General features: G+C 39.3%; 1 protein-coding gene across 1 annotated transcript in view; it reads right to left on the reverse strand.

Moving 5' to 3' along the window:
- The window catches only part of COL25A1 (collagen type XXV alpha 1 chain), a 421681-nt gene that overhangs the window by 76065 nt on the left and 321180 nt on the right, over positions 1 to 24436 (reverse strand). The window contains exons 11-13 of the mRNA XM_067568260.1: positions 19643 to 19669; positions 16785 to 16829; positions 393 to 446 (exon numbers count right to left, since the gene is read on the reverse strand). Coding sequence (XP_067424361.1) covers positions 393 to 446; positions 16785 to 16829; positions 19643 to 19669 — 126 coding nt within the window. The remainder of the gene's footprint in view (positions 1 to 392; positions 447 to 16784; positions 16830 to 19642; positions 19670 to 24436) is intronic.

The raw sequence follows: 24436 nt of genomic DNA on the forward strand, positions 1-24436 counted from the left end.
TGTTAACTTCCAAAGAAGCAGGATCAGACCTCAAGATTTAATCCTGACATTCATCAAAAATTGACCATAGTAGTTCTTGAAGAGGGGTCTGAAATGCATTGTCAGATGCATGAATAACACCGTGTAAGCAAGTTTCCAAATTCCCAAACTTGCATCGTATTTGCCTTGCAGTGCATATATACTAGTTACTAATGTTGACTGGAATTATGCATGTGCAGCAGAAGAACATACCCCTTTATGGTGAAAAGTTTAAAGTCTCTTACACCACGTAGCACTGTAGAGAGGCAAAGCATTACAAATCAGTCAGGATACACAAGTCAAAAAGCATGACACTATCATTCATATAAATGACTCTACTGTGCTTTACTTTTCAATTGATTTTCTGCACTAACCTTAAGCCCTGGTGCTCCACTTTCTCCCACTGTGCCAGGCAAACCTGGCTCACCCTAGAATGACAATAAATAAAGAGGTGGTGTTAAGAAAAACAAGATGAAGAACATCAGCAATATTCCACCTAATGTCTTCTATTGCATTTGTAGTAGTGATGGAGAAACCTCAAAAAGGGTTCAATTTGGATAAAAACCCAAAGACTGGGATGCTTATATAAAGCTTATTGAATCTCTTGGGGCAGATGCTGATCTCATTTACTCGAGTATAAATCAAGAATAACTCTATTGAAGTCAGTGGAGTTACAATGGTGTTAAATTGTCCTGAGAGGAGAATCAGGACTCTTGAGTTGGCAGAACTAGCCCATTATCTTCATACATCTTTCTAAGAAGGTTGCCAGGATGTCCTTCTTTCCCCTTGGCCTTGAAATAACACAAGAATGGCCTTTCTTTAAAAAAATATATATATATATATATATATATATATATATATAGGCAATTCTGGAAAACAGATGTGCAGAGGCATGTGAAAAACTATGACAACAAATGTTAGCTTCCAAAAAGGTCCAATTCTAGAAATGGGAGAGGTTTTGGGAAATAGGGTATTCTTTTTATTTTAGAACACGAAGTGGTTTGCCCAACACTCTTATGGTGGTACTGAAGGCTGAGAAGTAGAAGATGCCTATTCAAAGAGGCCCAGGTTGGGATAACAGTAATTAGCTAATGTTTGTTTATTACGTAGGCAGTGTGAGGTTATGAAACCCAACCATTTAAAGTGGTTGCATTTCATAAGTGAAGTGATAGATGATAACATTGTTGTCACTTACCAACTTTAATTGTTTTTTATAAACAAATTTTGTTCACTTTATGAATTTCCCATGTTCCTCCCCCCGCCTCTTCTATGTAGGTAAATAAAGACACCATTTTAAAAAAATGAAATAAATGAGATGGAGAGGTCAGCAAATTATTAAAGAAGTTAGTGGTGTTGGTCAACCTAATAATATCTCCTACAGAACCTGCCTCATTCAATCATGTAGTAAGGTAGGCATGTTCCTTAGATAACCTTTAACAATTTATATACATAGCACAGCCTACCTTCACTGAATTGTTGATCAAATGGGTCCAAAAGGCACAAGGACAAGATTTAAAACACACGTGCCTAAAGTTAGGCTCTTAAATCTATATTTAGGTACCTAAATAAAGTGGTCTGATTTTTAAAAGTGCTGAACACTCAGCAGATTCCATTGTAGCCAAGCTAAAGACAGACAAACGTTAAACAGGGAATTGAGCTCACAAAAAAAAACTTTTTGGAAAAATTTCTTCAAACTTTGCAGAAATATTCTCTTTGGCCTTCAGAGAAAATCTGACAAACGACAAACCAGTTTTACAAGCCAAAGTTAGAGGGCAACTAAAATGGAAGCTGATTGCAATCAGAACTATGGAAAGATTCTACTTTTCCACAACACAATTTTCCATTGTCAGAGGCTTTTTCTATCCCTCAATGCTATGATTATTTATAAACCACAACTCTAGAGCACCCATTCTTCACAATCATGTAGTATTCTATTTCTGACCTAGGTCACAAGAAAGATGGGATATATTATGCTTATCAAGAGTTGGATAATTTGAATAATACAAAACAAGAATGTTGAGATTCTCCCAAAAGCATTTAGTGAGGGAAGTTTTCTAAGCAGGGGGTGAGGAGTTAGCCATCAGAGCATCATGATAGTCACAAGGAGTTATATGGCCAACTTGGGCAATTCATTGTCAATGTTCCCTGGTATTTTTAAATGGGTCTGGCCTAAAGTTGCCAATTTTGGTTGGATGTATCCCTGGAGGTTTCATCACAACACATAATCTTTAATTAAAGATTAATCTTTAATTCCTGGAAGGTTGGCAACCCATTCCAGCCAGTTATTGTAAGTCTGACCTATAAGGAAAGCATCATTTAAATTCACTATCAAACATGTGTGTCCTACATTTGAGACACTGAGATGGAATGAGCACTTGTATGTTTACTTATTTCTCCACCACCCCTCAAAAAAAAACAAACCATTGTTCATTCCTGTCCCCTTCACTTTAAAACAGCTGTTGCCTGCTGATACTTGCCAAGGGCTTACATCTTTAATCAAAGTGCTAGGGTTCCATGCCTCCACCTTCTTCCTAGGCCTGCATAGCAATGGTATTAATGCCTATAGTTACCAGCATGGCAAAGAGACTGCCTAAGTAGAACAGAAAATTCATCTGATTTTCTTGAAGTGAAATTCTGAAGCTTTTATCAAGTCATAGTAAATCCCTCCTAAAACAAAACTCCTAACTCTGACCCTCTGGTGGGTCTCTATAACGTATCTGCCTAAAGCCAGTGCTGGGTTTCCAGGATTGTCAGTACCAAGTGAGAGGGAGCACCACACAGAAGATCAGCTATGGGGGAAGGAGAAACTGAAAATATGGGACAGTACATGAATAACATTGTCTAATAATAACATTTGAATTGATTATCCTCCTCCAAATGTAATGGATTATCTCATATTCTGATTTCTGTAATACACCCTGCATCCCTCTCTTCAATTTTTCATCCCACACTTATTCAGCAGCTCATTTTGTTTTCTGAGAGTCTTGATGGGTGAATCAGCTATGATAATGCTGATTATTGTTAGCATTGTGCATGCATGAGATCTCAAAAACTTGGCAGGAAAGTAAGAGCTATCTGACCCAAGTAGCTTCATAGCACCGTGTGATTCCAGGAGCCCTGCAACTCCCTTCCCTCCCTTCCCCACGTATCTGACCTACCAATCAAAGTGACACCCTAATTCCCCAGCCACTGTTTTAAAACATGCTACATTTTACCAGCATGCACACAGAGTTCTCCAGAAGATGGGGACCTAGTGGCACATACTACCCTCAGCTTGTTGTATAATTATCCTGTGCTAAACTTTCCTAAATGTTGGCCATGTACCCTAACACAAGCAACTAGCTACATCTCTCCTGCAGTGGTACACTAGTGAGAAACTAAAGATTTCCTCTACCCTTGGCAGCTTTTTACAGATAAGTCTGTCAGTCAAGTCTTGGGGGCTCCAAAGGCTTATCTTACTAACCTATTCCAAAACTCTTCATATAGCCCTATGAACAGTGGTGTGACACAGTCCCACTCAAAAATGAGTTTTTTTGCATTCCAGCCCACCAAACTGAGAGTCAACCCTGCAAAGAATCTACTACAAAAGCAGGAAAACATAACCACAACAGATGGAAAATGGCAGAAACGTATCATTTGGCCATCTCCAAAGAATACTGGATAATGTACTACGAATAGTAGCAAAACACAAGGGAACACTGCAAGCTGAAAAGCCTTTTTTTTAGTGGGTAGTCAAATCTCAAAGTGGGATACTACCTCACACAATTTATTATGGCTTTTAGTATGCTTATCTGATATCTGTATACTATGGACCAAATTCTGTCCTTCAGTTGCAATCAAGGGCAGGATCTGGCTGTATATGCTGGTATTTTTTAAAGTTTCAGTTTTTCAAAGCCTTTCAAAAATAAAAGAACCCTGACAACATTTCGAACACTTAGTTGATGAGGACATTCCACAGGTAGTTATAAAAGGAAAACAGCAGCTGACATTTTAAATGCAAGTAGATTGATGGTGCTTCCTCTGCTATACCTTAAAACACAACATTATTTTGAGTGTATTGGTCCCAACTGACCATTTTAGTATTTAGGCTGAAAATAATGTAGAATGCCTTTGTTAGAAAGTAAGGCTGATTACATTTTTTTTTTAACTGAAACACATTTTAAAACCATAATATAAAACAGTGCTTTTTCAACCATTCAGGTAACTGTTTTAAAGAGTAACATAAAAGATTTATATCATTTTTAAGGTGGAAAAGTGGTTACACCATTTTTTAAGGAAACGAGACACCAAAGGAAAAATTGGCCATTCAACAGTACTATCACATGCAATAAATTCAATCAGATTGTTTTTCAATTTGGCACTGGTAAAATGAATAAAGCTGTGAATTTCAATCTTTAATCAAATATAATTTTACATTCACAATGCTGCAGTGGATGTGTTTCCTGACTATTGCTGAAAACTATCTCTAACAATGACGACAACAAAGATGTTAGATTGTGGAAACAGTTGTCTTTTTATCATTTAGCTCTTTAATGTATTCAGGAGTGGCGGGGGGCCCAAACAGTTGCTCTGTCCACATCAGATTCCAAAGTGTAGGTAACTGCCCCACTTTTTGTATTTGTAAACTTCTGGGAAACAAGAGGGCCCATCATTCAGGGCAGCGGGGGGCAGGGAGAGAAATGTAGCAAACATATGCGTCCAATAATCTTTTAGTGCATATCTAAAAATATAATCCATGCCATGCTCTTAATTAAAATAAGAATGAGGGCTGTACTGCACCCTCACATGGGAGACGGACAGAGGGCCCAGGAAACTCTGTAAAGTCACCCATAGAGAGTTTCCTTGTAATCCTTCCCCGGCAGGGAGGGGCTCAGGGGATTGCAGACGAGGCAGTGTTGGAGCTTCCCAACACTGTGGATCCAAGGGAACATTCAGCTCCAGTGGATGTTTGGCTTCTCTCCTCTGCTTCTCTGTTCCACATCCAGCTAGACGGCTTCTTCAAAAGCTATGCTCCTGCTGGTCACCAATGCTATGTCTACAGAACCACCATGCCATAGGCAGGAACAGAGTCTCAGTTAACACAACTTCTATTACCATCAATGTGGGTTGGGATATCCCCTGCCTCTAGAAGTGGGTATATGCAGCTCTATATAGCCCACTTGACACAGTAGTTGGTAGAGAAGTTTCCACAATGTCCAGCAGCAGATATGGTGCTGGTAACTTCTCTGCTGAGCACACTTCCATCTGCTTCCAGTTTTGCTTGATCTGGGTGCCCTGTGCTTGCAGAAACAGTGGTGGCAGTCAGGGCCACAGAAAACATGTCCCAAGACTGTAAACATGCAAATACTCCTTCTAAAGCAAAAGTGCAGTTTTAATATCCTTTAACTTTTGCTTTAGCTACATAACCACTTCCTAGCCTTTAAGAACAGAACATATTCACCGTTAAAGAAGAATCATATATTGAAAAAGAACGCATGATTGCCTATACAAAAGACAATGAAATACCAGAAAAAGTGCATGGGTTAACGTTTTTCAAAAATTAATATCCATGTGGCCAAAGACCTATAAAATTTGTAACAGTGAGTCACATTATCCATGTTCATAACTTACCTGTAAACTGTCAGTTGAACTGCACAAACACTCTCTAATAAAACAGTGCTCATGTTTTCAAAGTGTATTTTAATTAGGGAGCCCAGGTATACTCTTTATGCAGCTATTTAGTTCAGTCCTAAATAGATACTAGATTTACTTTGTAGAGGTGTTATGTGTACACGAGTGTCCTAGGTACAAAGAACAAAGTTCTGCTGCTTCAGTGTTGGAAAGAAAAAATCAATGCAGGGGACTGCCTGACACCAAGATATGTCGCTAAGCATCACTCTGCAGAAACGCCCATGCTGGAAATGCAAATGATGAAAGGAGCCTCACAGAGAGTACAGGAATCTGAACGTTAACTGGAACAAAATAGATAATTTGCCAAATAATGAAGCATTAAATACTGCAGCCACAGGATCACCACATGGCAGTCTGACATCAAGTCATTTTAACTAAACCCAGGGCAAAAGGACATGAAGCCTCCTGTAGTCTCTTCCTAACCCAGAAAGAGGTCTGCAGCGGCCTAAGCAATGGAGACTTTGGACCTTTGCAGAAGTTTTATAACTACATTGTCAGCAATATGAATGGGGATTTTTAGTCCCATCACATGGCTCAGTATTATACAGATTGCCAGAAACTGACCAGGCAGCACATGTGCAGAATGGTAGTGATGAAAAATGAACATGCTGCACCCAATAAAGGACTGAGTTCTGATTTAATTTACACTGGTATTAATCAGGATTAATTCCATCAATGGATTTATACTGGTATAAAAGAGAGCAGAAACAGGCACGTAATTCTTCAGACTCCTACAGTGTCTTTCAACCACGCATCTCAAAGCACTACATAAACATCAGTTAAATCACACAAATCCTTTGTAATAGGAAAGCAGCATCCTAATTTTACCCACTGAGGAAACTGAAATACAGAGAGGCGAAGTGACTGAGTGGAGTTCGGAACTCCATGACAATGTCTACCACCTGACAAGCTGACCTCAACTTCCTGCTCTGACCTCTAAATAAGTAGTTTATCTGCTGACCACTTACACAGAAAAATAATGCTGCTGACACAATAGGATTTTGTGTTGTTTACATACTATACAGCAGTGGTTCCCAACCTTTTTGGCTCGAGGGCCACAGATATTATTTTTACAACCCTGAAGGGCCACCAGCCTCCGCCAGCAAGCCTCCCTCTCTCCCCACTGCAGCGACAGAAAAAGTTCAGCAAGGAGACTGCCTCCTCACTCATCTCCCATCTCTCTGGCTGCAGCAGGGAAACTGCATGCATCCTGTAGCCCTGTGCGCTCCACCTGGGTTCCTAGGCAGTGGCTCCCTTCTGCAGCCAGGGGGATGGAAGATTAGTGCTCTTCTCCACCTGGCTCCAGCATGGACCCCAGCACCTAGGGACCCAGGCAGAGCGCTTTACTGTGCTCCCTGATACAGCAGAGGAAGGGAAGCGCTGATCTCCCATCCCCTTGGCTACAGCAGGGAGCCTGCACCGGACTTTTAGCCCCGCGGAAACGCACTCCGCCTGGGTCCTTAGGCAGTGGCTGCCTTCTACAGCCAGCAGGAGGGGAGCCATGGGCCACTTTGAAAGCCACTTTTGGCCCCTAAGCCACAGGTTGGGAACCATTGCTATAGAGAGATTCCAGGGTCCTCATTAGTGCAGTAATGACGGTACAGTTTCAAGCAAACTCACAAATAGGTTGAAACATTCAGTTGGCTGTCAATAACAGAAGAGGCTTTAACATGTTATAGGAGTCAGTTTCTGGGCATGTAGCTGCCATTAACGCTAACTGGAGTTCTGCAAATAAACTTCAAATGCACTGAATGGGACAATAGGCATTGTAATGCACTATCAGCAGCAACAAGCTAACAAGTTAAGCTGTCTTCATTATTGCTATAGTGATCACAGGATTGCCACTGTTTAAGATAGCTGTTGTCTCAGAAAGTTGTGATGTTATTGCATAATACAGAAACATCATTAGATTACATCATCACTAAGGATGACAGAACCATTCTGAATAATACCATCTTCCACCCAAAACGTCTGAGAATTTCTAGAACTGGCAGTAGTGTGAAGACAGAAACACAAAGAGCCACGCTTTATGCAGCAACTAAAGAACCCCCTAACCAGAAGTTCCTACATTCATTAAGCTTCCTGCCGCAACACATTCTGTAACTGGATGACCAGGAATTCTACAACCATTTCACATCTCCCTTTCTTTTTCATAAAGTATTACAATTTAAATTATAAACCAATGTACAACAGTTCAAAATAAACTTCAATTTCCTTAAAACTATTTACACTACTATGTCCCCTTATCAATTGCATTAAAATAGACCTGAGCAGTATTCTAAACTTTTGAGGACTTCTGATCAGTCTTCCAGACCATGTTGTCAGTTCTGTGGAGTTTCCTGTGGAGGGGGCTCACTTCTTGACTGAGTATCTGCAGGACCCAGATCCCCTCTTCATTATGTTGTGAAATAGTGAAAATGAACCCAATTCCTCTGGAGAATCTTTAAAAGTCTTCGCTGGGTGGGATCTGGGAGTTTCTGACAAATTGGGAACAGCTCCAAATGTCTGGGAGCTTTTGAGACAAACTTTGTTCCCTGGTCTCAGTTCAGGTAGTGCTTTTCTTCCGTGCCAAATAATGAAGTTTTGTTCTTGCAGAATTTTTACTCCAGCATCCTGTTTTCAAAATTCCTTCAGGTCATCCTCAGTCATCGTCCATCAGAAGTTCTGCCAGAGATAGCCCAGTCAGCAGTATTGACGGATATGCCTGGAGTGCTCTATGATGGGTCCAGTGATTTTTGCAGAAGTCTTTTTAAAGTCCACACTGCTTTCTCTCCCTCCCCAAAACTCGGAATAAAAATTAGATTACCAGTATGATGTTCAAAACCAAAGTCCTATGCAAATGCTAGCAATGTTTCATAGGTAAATTGAGGCCGAACATCAGATATGAGGACTTCAGAAACTCCATGTCTTGCAAACAATGACTGTAGTTTCTGGATGACCTGGATGAAATCTGTGTAAGTCTATCCAAGTCAATACATCTGGAGAACTAATTGACTACAATAAAGTGTGTGTGTCCTTTCCAGAAAAACAAATCTGTGGCTACCTTCTGCCAATTCTGTCAGGTAGCTTTGTAGAGAGTAATGGTTCTGGACATTTTTTTAAAAATTTAAACTTGTTACATATATCACAGCCCTCTGCTAAGCTCAGACAAGGCCACCACACGGATTGTTGTGCTGGTGTCCTGCACTTGTTTATGCTTTAGATCTTGCAGAGTATCTCTTTCTGAAGTACCATAGGGATCAGAAGGTACTGTCCTCTCAGAAGCAGGCCACCAGCTAGGTGAAGGTAACTTAGGTCCTTCCAATATGGTAGTAGATCCGGTGGAAGTTGGCTCCTTAAATCCCACCTTCTTTGGCAAAGTTGAGTCAGTTTCTGGTAAGTCTCATCCTTTAACTGTTCATCTACAATTTGTTGATGTCAGCTGACAGATGCTGGAATTGCTGCCAGAACAAGCACAATGTAGACTTTGACATCTTTCTCTAAAGCTTTTTCTTTTTCCGTTGGTGACTCCTCAACTAGGGCTCTAGATACTGTCTGCTGCTATGCATGCATTCCCTGCTAAATGTTCAATTTTGAAAGAAAACTGAATCAGCCATAGTCAAAATCTTTGAATCCTAGGTGGAAAGTCAGCCAGTGGTTTTGAACACAATAATGACACTAAAGGCTTGTGGTCTGTTTTTGTGTTCAAATTCAAGTGAAACAGATATGCTGTTTTGCACTGAGCAGGCAAAAGTGACTGCTAGAGCTTCCTTTTCCACTTGAGGATACTGCTGCTTGCTTTCTGTAAGCCTTCTTGATATGAATGCAACAGGTCTCCGGTATCTTTCTAGCTGGTTTTGTCCAGGCACTGCTCCTAAACCATATGAAGGTTTATCCGCTGCTACTGTTGCTGGATAGCTTATAGAATATTGTGCAAAAAGTGGCGGAGATATCAGTAGTTATTTTATTTTATTAAATGGGTTTTGTTGTGTGCTCTCCCAGATAAACATAATCTGACCATTAAAGAGATCTCTCCAGGGTTTTGTTAGATGAGCTAAATTTGTTAAGGATTTGCCAAAATGATTTCTCATGCCCAGGAATCTTCCTATAGCAAAAACATTTTTGGTTTAGTAATGCCTTAAGTAATGCCTTCAGTTTGTCTGAATTCAGCTGCAGTTCCTCTTTGCTAATAACGCGCCCTATCAATTTTATCTGCTCCTTTCCAAATTCAAATTTTTCATTCAGAGCAAGGCTTGCTGGAAGCATCTCAAAACTGCATGTAGTTGCTTTTCATATTCATTTTTATCTCTGCCATATAGCAACACATCATCTGCATGGCAAAGGATGCCAGGCAGAACCGACACAATCTGAAAGATTCTATTTTGGAAATGTTCTGGTGCTGAACATATGCTGAATGGAAGACAATTATAACAGGAGCTTCGAAACAGCATGCTGCATGTAGTCAATGGTATAGATTCTTTAGCAAGGAGGATTTGCCAGAAGCCTGCTATAGTATCTAACTCTGAGAAGACTTTGGATTCTGATAACTGAGCTAATGTCTGGACAACTGTGAAAAGCATGTCTTTTTCTGCACACACTTTTATTAAGTTGTGTTAGGTCCACACAAATTCATATTTTGCCATTTTGATACTACATACTATGAAGACATTGCGTAAGACCCCAAATATTTCTTGTTTTGATATCTTATAGGCTGTGGAACAGACATGAAAAGGAATCAAAGGTAGTTGAGAGCATACTTCACCTTGCAGGAAGTGCTACGCGCCCTCCAGGATTGGAATCTAAAATCAGGGGGGCTAACCTAACTTTTGCTGTATGTGTTGAATTTAAAAGAAAAGGGACTAAAAGAGTAAAAAAGCAGCCTCTTTCATGACAGCATAGTTTTGGTGAGATACGTAGCTCTTGGTATAGCATCTGGTTGATTTTCCCCTCCCCCTGAGAGGAAAGGTTTGTCAGTGCTGCTATATTTTTCAGTCACTAGAATGTAATTAATTTTAAGGAAGAGGAAATACAAGAGGCCCCCAAAACTTAATCCAGTCTAATTTTACTGTAAAATACATAAACGAGGACAGGGGAAAAAGTGGTTTCTCAGACATGTTACTGTGATTTTCATTTCAAGAAAGGGTTGAATTACCTCCTTTCAACTTGCTTTTCATCCCCCCCTCAAAAGGAACTCAAAATTGTTTGTTTAAGGACTGGAAATCTCTCCTGGCCCACTCACCAGGTGAAATTAAGTGAAAAGACTCTTCAACAAGGCTCAGCTGGCCCACAAACTCTGTCTGAGAATTTGTGAACTATATTCAGTGACGTTTCCTTTCTTTGTATTTCTTATTTTAATAAACTGCAGTTCATGCAACATGATTTTTTATACCCACAAAAATACTTTGAAGAAAATCTTTTAAAAATGCATCCTGTGTAATAAATAGAACAGGAGAAGAAATGTGCATGAACTAGAGTAATAATAAATAAGCAATCAAAAGGGTAATAATAAATCTGCATACCCTCAGTCTCTAAATCTACTGGCATATTTAAAAGAAGGAAAATTCTTTCAAGGTTTATCAAACTGCTATCAGATAACTAACTTGGCCAAACCACTGAAGCAATTTAAAGTGGAATGATCTACACTGACCACACATTTTGCTTTCAATATATCCTTTTCAAAAAAAATTTCCAAGTAATATATAAATAAAAATAGGGATCTAGGCAGTGAAGAGGGGAGGATTTATGTACTGTAAAAAAGTCCTTTTTAAAGCTAATGAGAATTACACAGCTCAAGTAAATCTCCAATCCGTTGATGGGAAAGTGGATTCCTTCAGGTCAAATATACTGCAGTGCTTACTTACACAAAACTCCCACTGGTGTCAAAAGTCCTTCTGACTTATTGGAGACAATAGGAGTTCTGTCTGAGTAAGGTCCACATAAGGAATAGTTGATTTGGGTCATATCCTTATAATATCTAAACTTTCCAAGAATCCTTTTGTAGCCATTTTAATATTAGTGATACAGGGATAGATTGTGTAAGTGCAAGAGCCCTTCTACTTCTCATTGTGTCCCCACATGGGCCAGGCACAATCCTGCACCTTGTGTTCCCAGTGCTCAATGACTGGGCAGGCTTGTGTCACTCTCAGTGCTGGACTCTACAAAGAGGGAGGAGAGGAGTGGGGTTATAGCCTCACTATCTCTCTGGCCTATTCCGGAGAGCGCAGCTGGCACTGGGACAAATGCACACTGTATTTTGTAAAACGGAAGAGAAGGTCCTACTCAGAGCTACAGCCTCTCAATGCTCCCAGAGCGATCGTGCCTCTCTACATTGCTGTGTAGCCCGTCCTTACTATCATTCTCAATACAGGAAGTGAATTAAAGTTACAGCCTTGTAAAGAGTAACTATATGTTGCTTTTAATCTATGTATCACACAAAGAGGGGAAAGATTCTTGCAAATATTTGAGTAATGTTTCCCTGGCTTTGGTCTTTTAAAAAACCATGGAGGATACATGGCTTTTGCTGGGAAATGCTGTACTACTATTTTTAACAGAATGAAATCTACTAATTTAACAGTCCCATGAAAATAAGGTAACAATTAAGCTAGCACTTAGAGACTGTCTAAGAAACATGGTTCATGTGTTCAAGCATTAGAATATTGTTCTAAATGTACCTAAAACCTGTGATTTGATTTCCAGACCTTTGGTCACAATCATTAACTGTCTCCCACATTCTACTATTCCAATTAAAGGACCAGTGAAGAAAAAAAGGCAGAATACAGAAAACCTTGTACAACTGAGATTGCTTAGTTGTACACATTCAACTACTTGCACTAAAAGATAAAGTAACTTCATGATTGACTTTCAGTTGTTAAGGGTGTTGTTATAGGTAACGGCAACCTTGCAACATTTCCTCAAGGTGTGTGATTATTTCTAAAGGGGGAGTAAAATTGAGGAAAGCATTTGAGCACATGCTTAACTTTAAGTCAGTGGGCCATAAGTACATGCTGAAAGATAAGCATATGCATAAGTGCTCCCCTGAACAGAGATACTTTTCTGAATTGGAGCCGAAGAAAAAAATACTAACTCTGTTAATGACTCTTGCATTCTAGTCCAATATATCATTGGACAGAGGGAGTTCTCTCATTAAAAGGCTATCATGGCTTTAAGGCTTTTCTAAAGCCTTTTACCCATCTGTCCTCTCAAGGGAGATGATTTGCATCACACATTTCATCTGGTTCAATATTCTGCAAATCACAGTAAATCCATAAGAGTGATGCCAGAATCACCAGCCAGCAGCCCAGAATAAGCTCTAACTTTAATTCATGAAGACTAGCTTTTTGAGTATACACATTCATTTCTCAAAGGGTACTATCTCCTGTTTGAGACTGCAGAGAAAGAGAAGCCTGCAAAGGACAATGGAAAAATTAAGCCAGACACTAAAATTATTATTCCAGTTTTTTTCAACAGTATCTCCTGCTTAACAACGCACTGCATCTCAGAGTGCTTGTGGTTTGGCTCTGCATGTTATCTGAAAGGTTTAACCTTTTGGCAGCAGAATATGAACACAGGGATCCACTTGCACAGTTCACTGGCAAGAACAGGGCCTTACACTGCATGGTGTATATTATATGCCTCTTCGTGTAAGAGACAATTCTATTTTAGTTTAGCTTTTCAATATTCTTTTTTCACATATTCCCAAACAAACGGAATTTATTAGTCATTTACTGAAAGGGATTTCAAAATGCCCCCTTTGTGCTACATTAAAGTAATTCATTTTCTTTTCACAAGAAAAAAATACATACTAGTCAAAGGCCATGAAAAACAACTGCGATATAATGAAAAGAATTTTGACTACATTTTTATTTTAGATCACAATGGCTTTGCTGTAGGATTTAGTGTCTTAGTTTAGTAATGTGTAACATTCTCTCTTCCAGGCCAAAAGTAAAGTGTTCAAGCTGAATGAAAATGTGCTGACACCTTTATCGGAAATGTATAACCATTTAAGAATGTCTTCAAATTATAAGGAGGAAAAAGTTTGAAAATGCCACAACTTCTGAAGGGAATCAGAACATAAAACCATAAATTGAAAATGTCAGGCTCTGTCACAGAAGTACAATTTAAATTTGATGAGTAGCATGTTAGGATCTGTAGCACTTTTTCTTCCCCCCATCCCAATGGAAACTGCATATTTATTCTTTTCTTTTTAAAGTGTGAACACGATATGGTACAAGTAAATTTCAGAAGGTAGATTTACAAATTGTGAAATCACAGAATCATATCTTTGTACACGCAATGAAAGTGCACACTCCAATGTCTCTCCAATGTATGATCTTAAAAAAGATATTGGCCACAATCAGGCAAATCCTTACTCATATGAGTAGTCCAATTGAAATCTGTGTGTCTACTCATGTGAGTAAAGACTATTTGCTTGAGTAAATTTGTGGCCCCAAACTCCTAAAAAGAATATTTTGTTATAGGAAGTGAATGATTAAATATAGTTAAATTTGCCTGGAATTAATCCTTTCCTTCCTTTATGATTGAGTGACCAAGTTTTCAAAAACGATGTTACTAATCTTGCACCCACACTTTGATGGACACACCTGATAACATTTGGATAGCAGACTATGGTCACTAAGACCATTTGAACATACAAATAGTGTATAGTAATTAGCATCTACAATCTACTATTTGTGCCAGTAAGTGATTGTGCCTGCAAAATTATGCCATCAATGGAACATAGACAAAAATACAGATGCAAAATCTGAGGCCCCATTAAAAATTTGGTCGATGATATTTTAACATTTCTTAGATGTCACATATGCTGATTCCAAAATGTTTTCTCCTTTGCTGTCTTTCAACAGACAACACTAATTTTTGTGTGTGTTTTCCTTGGATATCATGGCAAGATTAGGTTCATGTTTCACTACCAATCAAATGAAATTACTATTAAATTATAATTATCATCAAATTATATAAATCCAGTGCTGCAAATTATAATGTTAAAATGCTGTACTTCTTTTGTTAAGAAAAACTCAGTTAAAAATAAATGATCAAAAACTTCTGAATTATGCTTTAGAAGTTTTTCTGTGCAAGTAATATCATCTTTATACACAATAGTTTGCCATCCCAACACAGTGAATCAATTACATTTTTTCCTTTCAGTATTCACTGCAAGTGTTTCTGAAGTTTGGTAGGAAAGTTAGTGTTCATGAGAAAAACAGATGCATAGTACTGTCTAGAGCTGGGCCAGGCATATTATGTAAACTTCCCCACCCAGCTCTGCCAACAGACCTTAGTGCTGATGTGAAACACCCCTGCTGTTTTAGTCAGAGGCCTTTTATGCAGAGACCATCAGTCATGCTGAATTGTGAGTCAGTCTGGTGATGGAACTAAAAGATTAGGACTACCAAATTGATTTCACTAGTGACCAAAGATAAATCCCCCCTCCATCCCTTAAATGAATAACTGTTTTGGGGATTATTTTTCCCCACATAGATTAGTTTGCATTTTTCCACAGTGAATCTAAGTTTATGTTCCCCCTACATTTCTAATCTGTTTTACTATTCATTATTTATTGCTAGTAGCACAACAATGTGCTAGCCACTGTAAAAACACCAGAGAAGACATGGTCCTTTATAGCAAGGCATTCAGATATCAGAAAGAAAAAACAAATTGCAGAAAATCTTTTGTATTTTTGTTTTTTTGTAGATACAGTGTCTAAATTTTTACCCTTCCATTTGACAAACTTCCACTTATCTCCCTGTACTTAGTTGCAGTGCTTGGCATGATCTACAGAAAGAGCCAAATACAGCTGTGTGTATCAATGAAGAAAGAAGTTTGTTTCTAGGTTCAGATTTCATAAGTGTCTTTCAGGTGGAGGGCTTAGCTCATGAACACAGAATAGCTCACTGAAGGCCAGAACCCTCAAGAACCCTCAAAACATTGAAGCATGAGCAATTTTATGAGTAGTCCCTTTATCTTGAATAGAAGTATTCATGGAAGTAAAATTGTCCTCTGCAGGACTGGGCCCAACAAAAAGCTATAAGATTCTGTATTTTTTCCTGTGTAAATAGTAATTTAAGGCTATTTTTTGTCTTAATTTAACTGTAAGGAGACTTCAGAACTACATGTTCTCATAAAAGCTTTATCTCCTCCTTTCCATTTAAGGGCAGATCCCACAATCTTTATTTACTCTTTATTCAAGCAAAACTCCCACATACTTCAATGGGAATTTTCTGAGTAATGTGTGACTGAGGACTGCTATATTTGGCTATAAAATGCAAACCAAAACAAACCCTCTAACACAAACTTCCATTTAAAATTAACAATGACATTGTACGTATTTACTTTGACATCTGTTTTCACAACAACAGTGTTATCGCTTTGATCAGAATCTTTGTCAATCTTTGCTTACCTGATTTATGTGTATTTTTATACCCAATCATTGATCTTGATATATGTCATGACTCTCCCTGGGAGTTTAGAAAACTAAAGTTTCATTGTATGGATTGCATTATTAAAATTATTCCTAATGAGACAGAGTGACCAACGATTTGTCTACATGAGGCAATTGATGGCAAAATCCAGTGTGAACACAGTTTCACAGTGGCTTGTTTCAGTTTCACTGTTTCTAGTTGACAAATTTGCCACCATCAGATCGAGTTATCCAGTTCGATTGAGCAGCTGTGAAGACATGCTCAATCAATCCTGAAGTAAATCTATTAAAACCATCTCTAGAAAAAAGTAGAGTTGAGTCGACAGGTACACATTTCCTGTCAGTGCAGCATAGTGAAAATGGCACGCAGAACAGAAGTTAGGAAGTCGACGTAAGTTAGGCAACCTACTCTACGTAGCTTGCGTAACTCCTGTCGACTGCTGCTGAATTTGCCAGTCAGTGTAGACCAGGCCTTAAACTAAACCAGAAAAAGTCCCTCAAACAAAAATAAGAGCGTCCACAGAGCTTATGGCACCAGTTTAACAAAATTTATTAAAAATTACACCTTTCGTTATATATAGTGCAATTCTCTCCTGTAGAAAAACACTTCCGAACTTTAGAAACTCAAGTAAATAACATTTTCAGCACTGAAAAAGATTAAAAATTTTCATATTGAACTCACCATCTGTCCATCTATTCCTGGAACACCAGGCACTCCGACAGAACCCTGGTGGGAACCATAGACTTGGATTTAGCAAGTTTACCAGACAAACAAATCATAAAACATGGTCAGTTCTAAACACAGCACTTCAAAGAATTACGTTGAGCATATGCTTGCCATACATGCAAAATGTTTTTTAAAATAATCATTGTTTGCTCAGGGTAAGAGCTCTTCTCACTTGACCTTCTTCACTAATTAGAAGTTTCCTAGTGTTATAACTATTCTACCACTTGATGTCCTACTTCAGTAATCAAGTTCAAATGGCTGATTATATTGTGATGTTCTGAAACCTTCAGTACACACTAAGGAATTATAATTCAATTCCACTGACCACGCCACATGAATTTGGAAGATTGAGCCCCCTAAATAACATTTGCACCTGTGTGATCAAAACATTCATATCAGGAGCCATACTCCAAAGCTACCAACTGGTAGCACTGATCTTTCTTTGGTGCTTTTAAGGGATAAAATGGAATAATTCAGACTGGAACTGCAAGCTATAGCTACCCTTTTAAACTGCTTAGTTTCACTTTACTGCAGAAAAAACTTTAAAAACCACTATAGATCAAACAAGAAGCATATGTAAACAAATAATTAAAAAGAAATCAGCACTGAAATGTAACATTGGAGGGATTTTTTTTGTAAAGTCTTAGCACCAATTCAAACTTCCACATGATGCATTGTCTTTTTGTAGTAACTTGTGCAACTGTCATTTTGAATTTTCGGTGACAGCTCAGGAGGTGAGGAGAGCAGCAGTACAGCATGTGCTGACACAGCAGTCTTTTTTTTTTTAAACAGTAAATTTCAGTGAAAAAGAAAATTGAAACCATCCGTTTATCTTTCATTTATAAACACATTCTCAGCTTAGATCACAGGTGTCTGAATCTCTGTTTAGCCAGGCTAAAGGGAAGGGAATTGCCAATGGTGGGATGTACTGTTGCCCAGGGCCCTTTCGAACAAATCTAGGACCCCCTGCAAAGCCATTCATTTGGCTACATTTTCTACAAGACCAAAGAACCAGTGGGGGAGCCTCTCCCACCTCCCCCCAGCCATTCACACCAGCTGGGAGGTTCAGTCCAATGAGAGAAGTGAGGGGATACAAAGCCATTAGAGAATGAGTCCAATACTGGTGCATGCATTTGTGGATGGATTGGGTTAGGAGAATAATGGACGGAAAATTCTTGTGAAACAGGAAAAGGAGGAAGTGTGTCACGTGACCCAGAATGGGCCACAATAAAAGGAGAGATATCCTGAACTCTCAGAAGGCTCCAGCTTTTGTCACGATGGAGTTGTGAGTCAGTCAGAAACTGTTTGTATTTCATACATCATGGCACTGTAGGTAGTCTTAGCAAAAGGTATCACACAAGCATTTCACCCTGTCCACGGTCAGGAGAGCCCTCCAAGACCTGGAGTCTCCTGAGGATGCAGACTTGGTAGCATTATCTGTCCCAGCCATGTTTTTGCTTGATGCAAGCCCACGAATGCTAATCAGGAATAGGAGGCATTAGTGAACACTCACATATTCTTGCTGTTCCTCCCAAAAAAACAGAGGGCAAGGCTCACAAAGAAGTTAAGCCATCAGGCTCTGGATAAACTCTGTTGTTTTTTTTTTGTATGGACCTTTCCCTTGTTGATACCTGCTGATTTTTCTTATGATAAGATGCAAAAATAAAACCGGTTTAAAATGAGCATATGCTTAATCACGCAAAAGGATCTCAGATTTTCTAACATAAAAAAAAAAAAAAAAAAAAAAAAAAGCTTTGCTGATAATAAGCATGCTATTAAAGTCCCTTCCAAAATCTGAAGCAGTTTTACAATGGCAACATGGGGAGTAGGGCAGCTTTACAATTTCACACACTGTCTATCAGAGGTTACATTGCTAAGCACACAATGCTCTTCTCCTTAGTCCTAGGGCTTGATCCTGCTCTTATTCATGTCAGTGGGAAAACTCCCATTGACTTGAATGCTGCAGGATCAAGACATTGCATCTGAGTAGCTTTTACCATCTTTTGTTCGAAAGGTTTTGTTTTAACCAATGCCAAACAACCAACATTTCAAAGAATGTTGCATCTGTGACAGTCTCAGAGACAGAAAAACAGAGGACAATATCATAACTAAACATTTTCTACAATAGTGTTTATCTTCTGAAATCACTTTCAAACAATTTGGCCTTCGTGATAACTGGGTGACAAACTGACAAAGTACCATCTACTAATTATTACCGATATATTTAATATTATTTTAATGGTTCAATCCGAGAAAATCTTGGTTCCCTCCATCAAATTCCATCAGTCAGTCCTGATGAATGTAAATAATGCTGAAAGCATTCAAAGGAAATCAGTTATCAGGTTACCATAGAAACAGGAAGACACTGGCAGACCACCTGAATATAGCCAACCAACCAAACACCTACATCCTTTATTTCTTCTGGTCAATTTTTGGTCATACGGCACTGATCTACTTGAGTAAAGACATGCATTCAATCTGAAACTTTATCCTCCACCTTTCACAATGTTTTAAGTTTGGTTTCATAGTTATACAGCCCTTGAATAAGAAAATTATAGTGACCTTTTAACCTGCAAGTTCAGCAGACAGATTGAAAACAGTCTGCACTGCATTGCTTGAATTTCCTATGATGGGGGAAATTAGAAAACTTGTGTCTCACATTATGTAATTGTATTTTCAGAAAACAAGATTCACAGACTAAACTAACTGCTTCAGTGTGGTGTACAGTAGCTAATTCCATTCACCTCTCCTGCTTGCACAATTTGGCTCTAGGAAGTATAATCGCTTTCACAGTATTTTTGTTTATACTATACCTTTTGTCCTGGAGGTCCCTGAGGCCCCTGAAAAGGGAAAATAATTCAATTAGCATAATAATGTAGCCAATTTAAGCTTAAATGACCAATTAAGAATGTCCTATTGTGTAAGCATTCTTATGCTGGACTGAAACCAGCTGATGTTTTGGACATCAAGGAAAAATAAAACTTTCTGCTGGAAATGTACAATGGAACTTTTCTCCTCTCTTTTGGAACAGCATTACATACACACTAGAAGATTCAGGTTTTCCCATTTTTTTAATCTTTTATATTTCATCCCATCTGTTTCTTCTTATACTTGCAAATGTGTCAGTGTTCAGAGAGTTAAGGGTTTTCTGCTTCTGATACCAGCTAAGAAACAGGAGTGCTTCCACAGTGAAATATTTACATTAGGTATTTGCTTGGTAACTTAAGGGAAAGATTTACGCAATGAATATTTTTTGGGAAAAAAATCTTCATAACAGTCCCTCTTCCTCCCCCCGCCACCCCTTCTAGTCCAGAACTAGCTGAGCAAATCTACATAATAATCATAGTATTTGAGGGACTTTTACAGTGCTTTACTCTGCAACACAGTTTTAAAACATTAACTAATTATTCTTAACACCACCCTTGAGAGGTAGGGAAGCCCTATTATCCCCATTTTACAGATGATCAGAGAAGTTAATGGGTTGTTGTCTTAGAAAAGCACAAACATCTGCTTAACTTTAAGCATGTGCTGAAGTCCCATTGATTTCAATGGGACTGTTGGGGGCCTTGATTCTCCAATCCACCCAAGTGGAGCTCAGCTGCAAAGGAGAGGAGAGACAACAGGGAAGTCATGCAGCTCCTAGATCCATGTTAGTTGGTTCTGGAGGAAATTAGACCAGCTCCAACACATCTCCTTCCCACATTCCTCTTTCTATGCTATGGCTGAGGGGAGATGGGGACAGCTCTTGCAGGAGCTGGTTCTGCCACCTCATCCAGCCTTATACCCATGGCGGGTATACCAACACAGGGGAAATTATTTTCTGGTCAGGTACGTTCACTGGCTCTATGCTGCCTGAGTGGCACAAAGCAAATAGAGAACACAGAATCCATCCCTCTGTGAGTTGCCCCTCATGGGAACCAAGGGGAACAGTACCAGAGTTGGACTTATGCAGACACTCAGTTTGCACAATGCTTTCAAATACAGAGCTGGATTTTGCTTTATAGACATATGCTGTGAAGGCAGGGCAGAGTCCTTCTGCGGGGGGTGGGGTAAGGGTTTGCCAAGAGACACAATGCCGAGAATAGCCACTACAACATTTCTCAAGAGCGTGAAGTGTGCTCTCAACCCTGTCACTGGCCAGTGGAGATAGAGGCCATGGGAATGTCCATGGTGCAGAATGCACTCTATTCAACACTCTCCCTGCAACGATAACCTTCCGTACTTTTCAACTGTCCATCCCCTGCAGTGCTAGATGACATAGCACTAAAAAACTTGAGACCTGTTCACACTGCAGCCTCTACCATTGCTAGCATGGAGGAGCTCCAATAGTGGGGAATTATGCTGAGCACCCTCCGCTTCTACTGAGTTCAGTGCCTGATCCTGTGAGATGCAGAAAGACACTTGTGAGGTGCCGAGTGCTTTCATCTCCCAATCTTCCCTGGGCATTGAGTGTGCTCAGCATTGGGGAGGATGAGGAGAATGGCCGGAACAGCTGCATGGTTTATTAGGCCAGAGGAGAAGTCCTTCCAGGCCACAGATTTCAAGAAACTGTAGAGTAAGTCGGCACTTATTTCCATTAAGTGGTTGATGCTTGGTTATAAGGTCTGTTGGCGGCCGAGAGAAGAGGAAATTCTGGATGTGGGAATGAAGGAATGCATGTTTCTAGAGCGTTGATCGTGGGTGGCATTAAAGTGCAAAAAAGTTCAAGATGAAGTTGAAAAAATACAAGGATCTTCATAGGGTGCATGTGTGTGTCCTGTTGAGTGCAGTACACCGGGTAACCAGTTAGGGACATAAAAACATAGCATGACAATTTACAAGGTGTTTTTTTCTCTCTCTCTCCCAGATTGAAAAAGGAGAGAAACCTTCTTCTAGTGCCAGTCACCATGACACTCATTAATTTAGAAACTCCCAACCGAAATCTCCCCTTATCAGACTCCCCTTGTGCTACCCTGCAGCAATGATACAGCTTTCAAGCAACTGTGTTAGCGAGCAAACGGGTTCTTCTCCTGTATCTAGTGTACTTGATCATTGTGAGCATCCTCTAATAAAAGGGATTGAGTAATTCAAATAGGGAGGTGTACCATGGGTGGTTACTGTTATAACAAGGGTTTGGCCTGTGATCTCTAGCAAACTTCTCCCTCCCCCAAGTGTGGTGTACCTGTTGTTTGCAGACCTCCATCACAAATGTGGCCGCATTTCAGTGGTGTTCTAGGAATGTAATTTTTGAAGTGGTATTGCTTTCTGTTTTTTCTAAGGTATCTCTCACTGTAGTATTGAAGAGCTATTTGGGACCCTTCAGCAGAAAGTGACTATTTAAACAGATTATATTATAATTAATATATTATTTCTATCTCCATGAATAAACTGTGAAATGTGAATTTATTAATTATATATGAGGCATTTCTGTGTCTAGTACGAGAGGCTGCTACTCTGTTTAAAAGTGATGTAATCTGTGACACTGTGGCTGTTGTCCATAGTAGATGTTTTCCCTAAAATTTCCCATCATTGCTACCACCACTCCAGCTCCACCAGGGTGGTAGTGGTTGGAGTTCAAGTGCGGAGAGGGCTTCAGGCATGCAAGCCCAGTGGAAGAGACTGTAAAGTACTCCCTAAAGTGCTTTTAAAATGGGTTAACAGTTGCGAAAAGAAAATGGTGGATGGTATTTTAAAATCAAGTATTTTATGTCATTATTAGTGTTCTTTATATGGTGCTCAAACCCAAACCTTTATTAGACCAGGTTGGAAACTGCTTTCCTATCTCTTCCACTGAGCACTTGCACTACTTGAGTCACAGATGATATCACTCTTCAGCAAGATGGCTTCCTCCAGCACTAAGCTCAGAAATGCCAGCCGTAATTAAAAACTTATCCAAAACTATATATTTCACAATTTATTCATGCTGACAAGTGCTTCTTATGCTGTGAACTTCCAGACTGATGAGCTCAGTCAAATGGGAGCTGTATTCCTTTAAAGGATTGCCCTGTGGCATTGGGACTGGGGAAGATCTTGCACTCAAAGCTGTGTGGAAACTTTGTGCAGCTGATCCACTGATGACTCTTCCCACACCCACCTTCCAGTGGTCTCCTAGGCAGAACAATGGAAATGTAGCCATTTATACACCAAAGAGGAGTACTTAGTTAAAGACCAACATTTTAACATGTTCTGGACTTCCCTAGAATCTATTTTTAATGAGTTGTCTACACTTTCTAACCTTCCCTTTAAAAATAATATATGATTGATATATATATATATATATGCATATATATTTTGCAGTGTTGCAGTTGCTGGGTTGGTCCTAAGATATTAGAAAGATGGAGTGGGTGAGACAGTATCTTTTATTGGACCAACTTCAGGGTTTGTTTGGTTTTTTTACAAGATTTTGAGCTACAGAGAGCTGAAGAAATTCATCCAATAAAAGATATTACCTCTCCAACCTTGTCTTTCTAATATAAGTATATAAGCACATAAGTAAAATTTCTGGGGAAAGAAAATGGTTTGAATTACTTTTTCTTACTAGGATTATAATTGAAGGCACTTGCTATCCTACATGAGAAAAAAACCAGGAGCAAGGAAACAGAATGCAAACTTGCACAGTATTTTCCCATTTGTTCCCTGAGATTGGGAGAGGACTGTGTTGCTCACACGACGGACTGGAAGGGGTTCAACCCATAAAACCTTTAGGGTTTGGGATAACTCCAAAAGACAGAAGAGAGGCCCAGTTTCCAAACAGCTCTGTAAGTCTTTTCCTTCCATAGCATGGTTCCCTCAGGAGCCACATTATGATCCCTGCTAGTGGCTACAATTAAACCCTTGTCAGTGGTGTTTTGCAGCTGCAGGTTCAACCAGGAATAATATTTAGATAGCTATTTATTGAATCTCTGCCTGAACTTGAAGGGATATGCTGCACGAGCGGCTTCTCTTCTTCCCCCCTCCGTTCTATCCTTCCCCCAAGCAGAGGAGCTTCTGCAGTGCATGGGGACCCGGGAAACACACAGTAGTCTTCACTAGTTTAAGGCCCAATCTACATTACTTTGCTACTTTCCACATGAGTAGCATAAGTGTCATGTGGCCTACTGTCACTATTACCATTAGCAGCAGAAAGGATGTTATTGTAATTAAGGAAAAGAGCTTAGGGACAAGAGACCTAACCTAATTTCTATTTCCACTAATATTGAAGACATTTATGCGGTCTTAGCCAAATCAACTAATCTCTTTGTGCTTCAGTCCTCTGTGCAAATTAGGATGATAATACTTATCTATTTTGCTGACCTGCTGTGAGACTTGGGCCAAAATTTTCAGACCTGGTACCTAAAATTAGGTTTCTAAATTCATGTTTAGTAACGTAAATGAAAGTGGTCTGGTTTTTAGAGGCACTGAGCTCCCAGAAATCCCACTGAAGTCAGTGGGAGCTGCAGGTGCTCTGCACCTTTGAAGAGTAAGCCACTTTTATTGAAATTCTAATGTGGATTGGGAAGGTTAACCTGAAGCTGTCAGGTTTGAATATCTTGGCTGTTATGCCTGCACAAAATCAAGAGCTGAAAAATGCTAAAATACAATAAAAATAGAAGTGTAGCCCCTGCTAATCAGAACCCATTAAAATTTTT

Source organism: Emydura macquarii, unplaced genomic scaffold (assembly GCF_026122565.2).
Source record: "Emydura macquarii macquarii isolate MOO-44397 ecotype Brisbane River unplaced genomic scaffold, CSIRO-AGI_Emac_v2 contig_2863, whole genome shotgun sequence".
NCBI lineage: Eukaryota > Metazoa > Chordata > Testudines > Chelidae > Emydura > Emydura macquarii.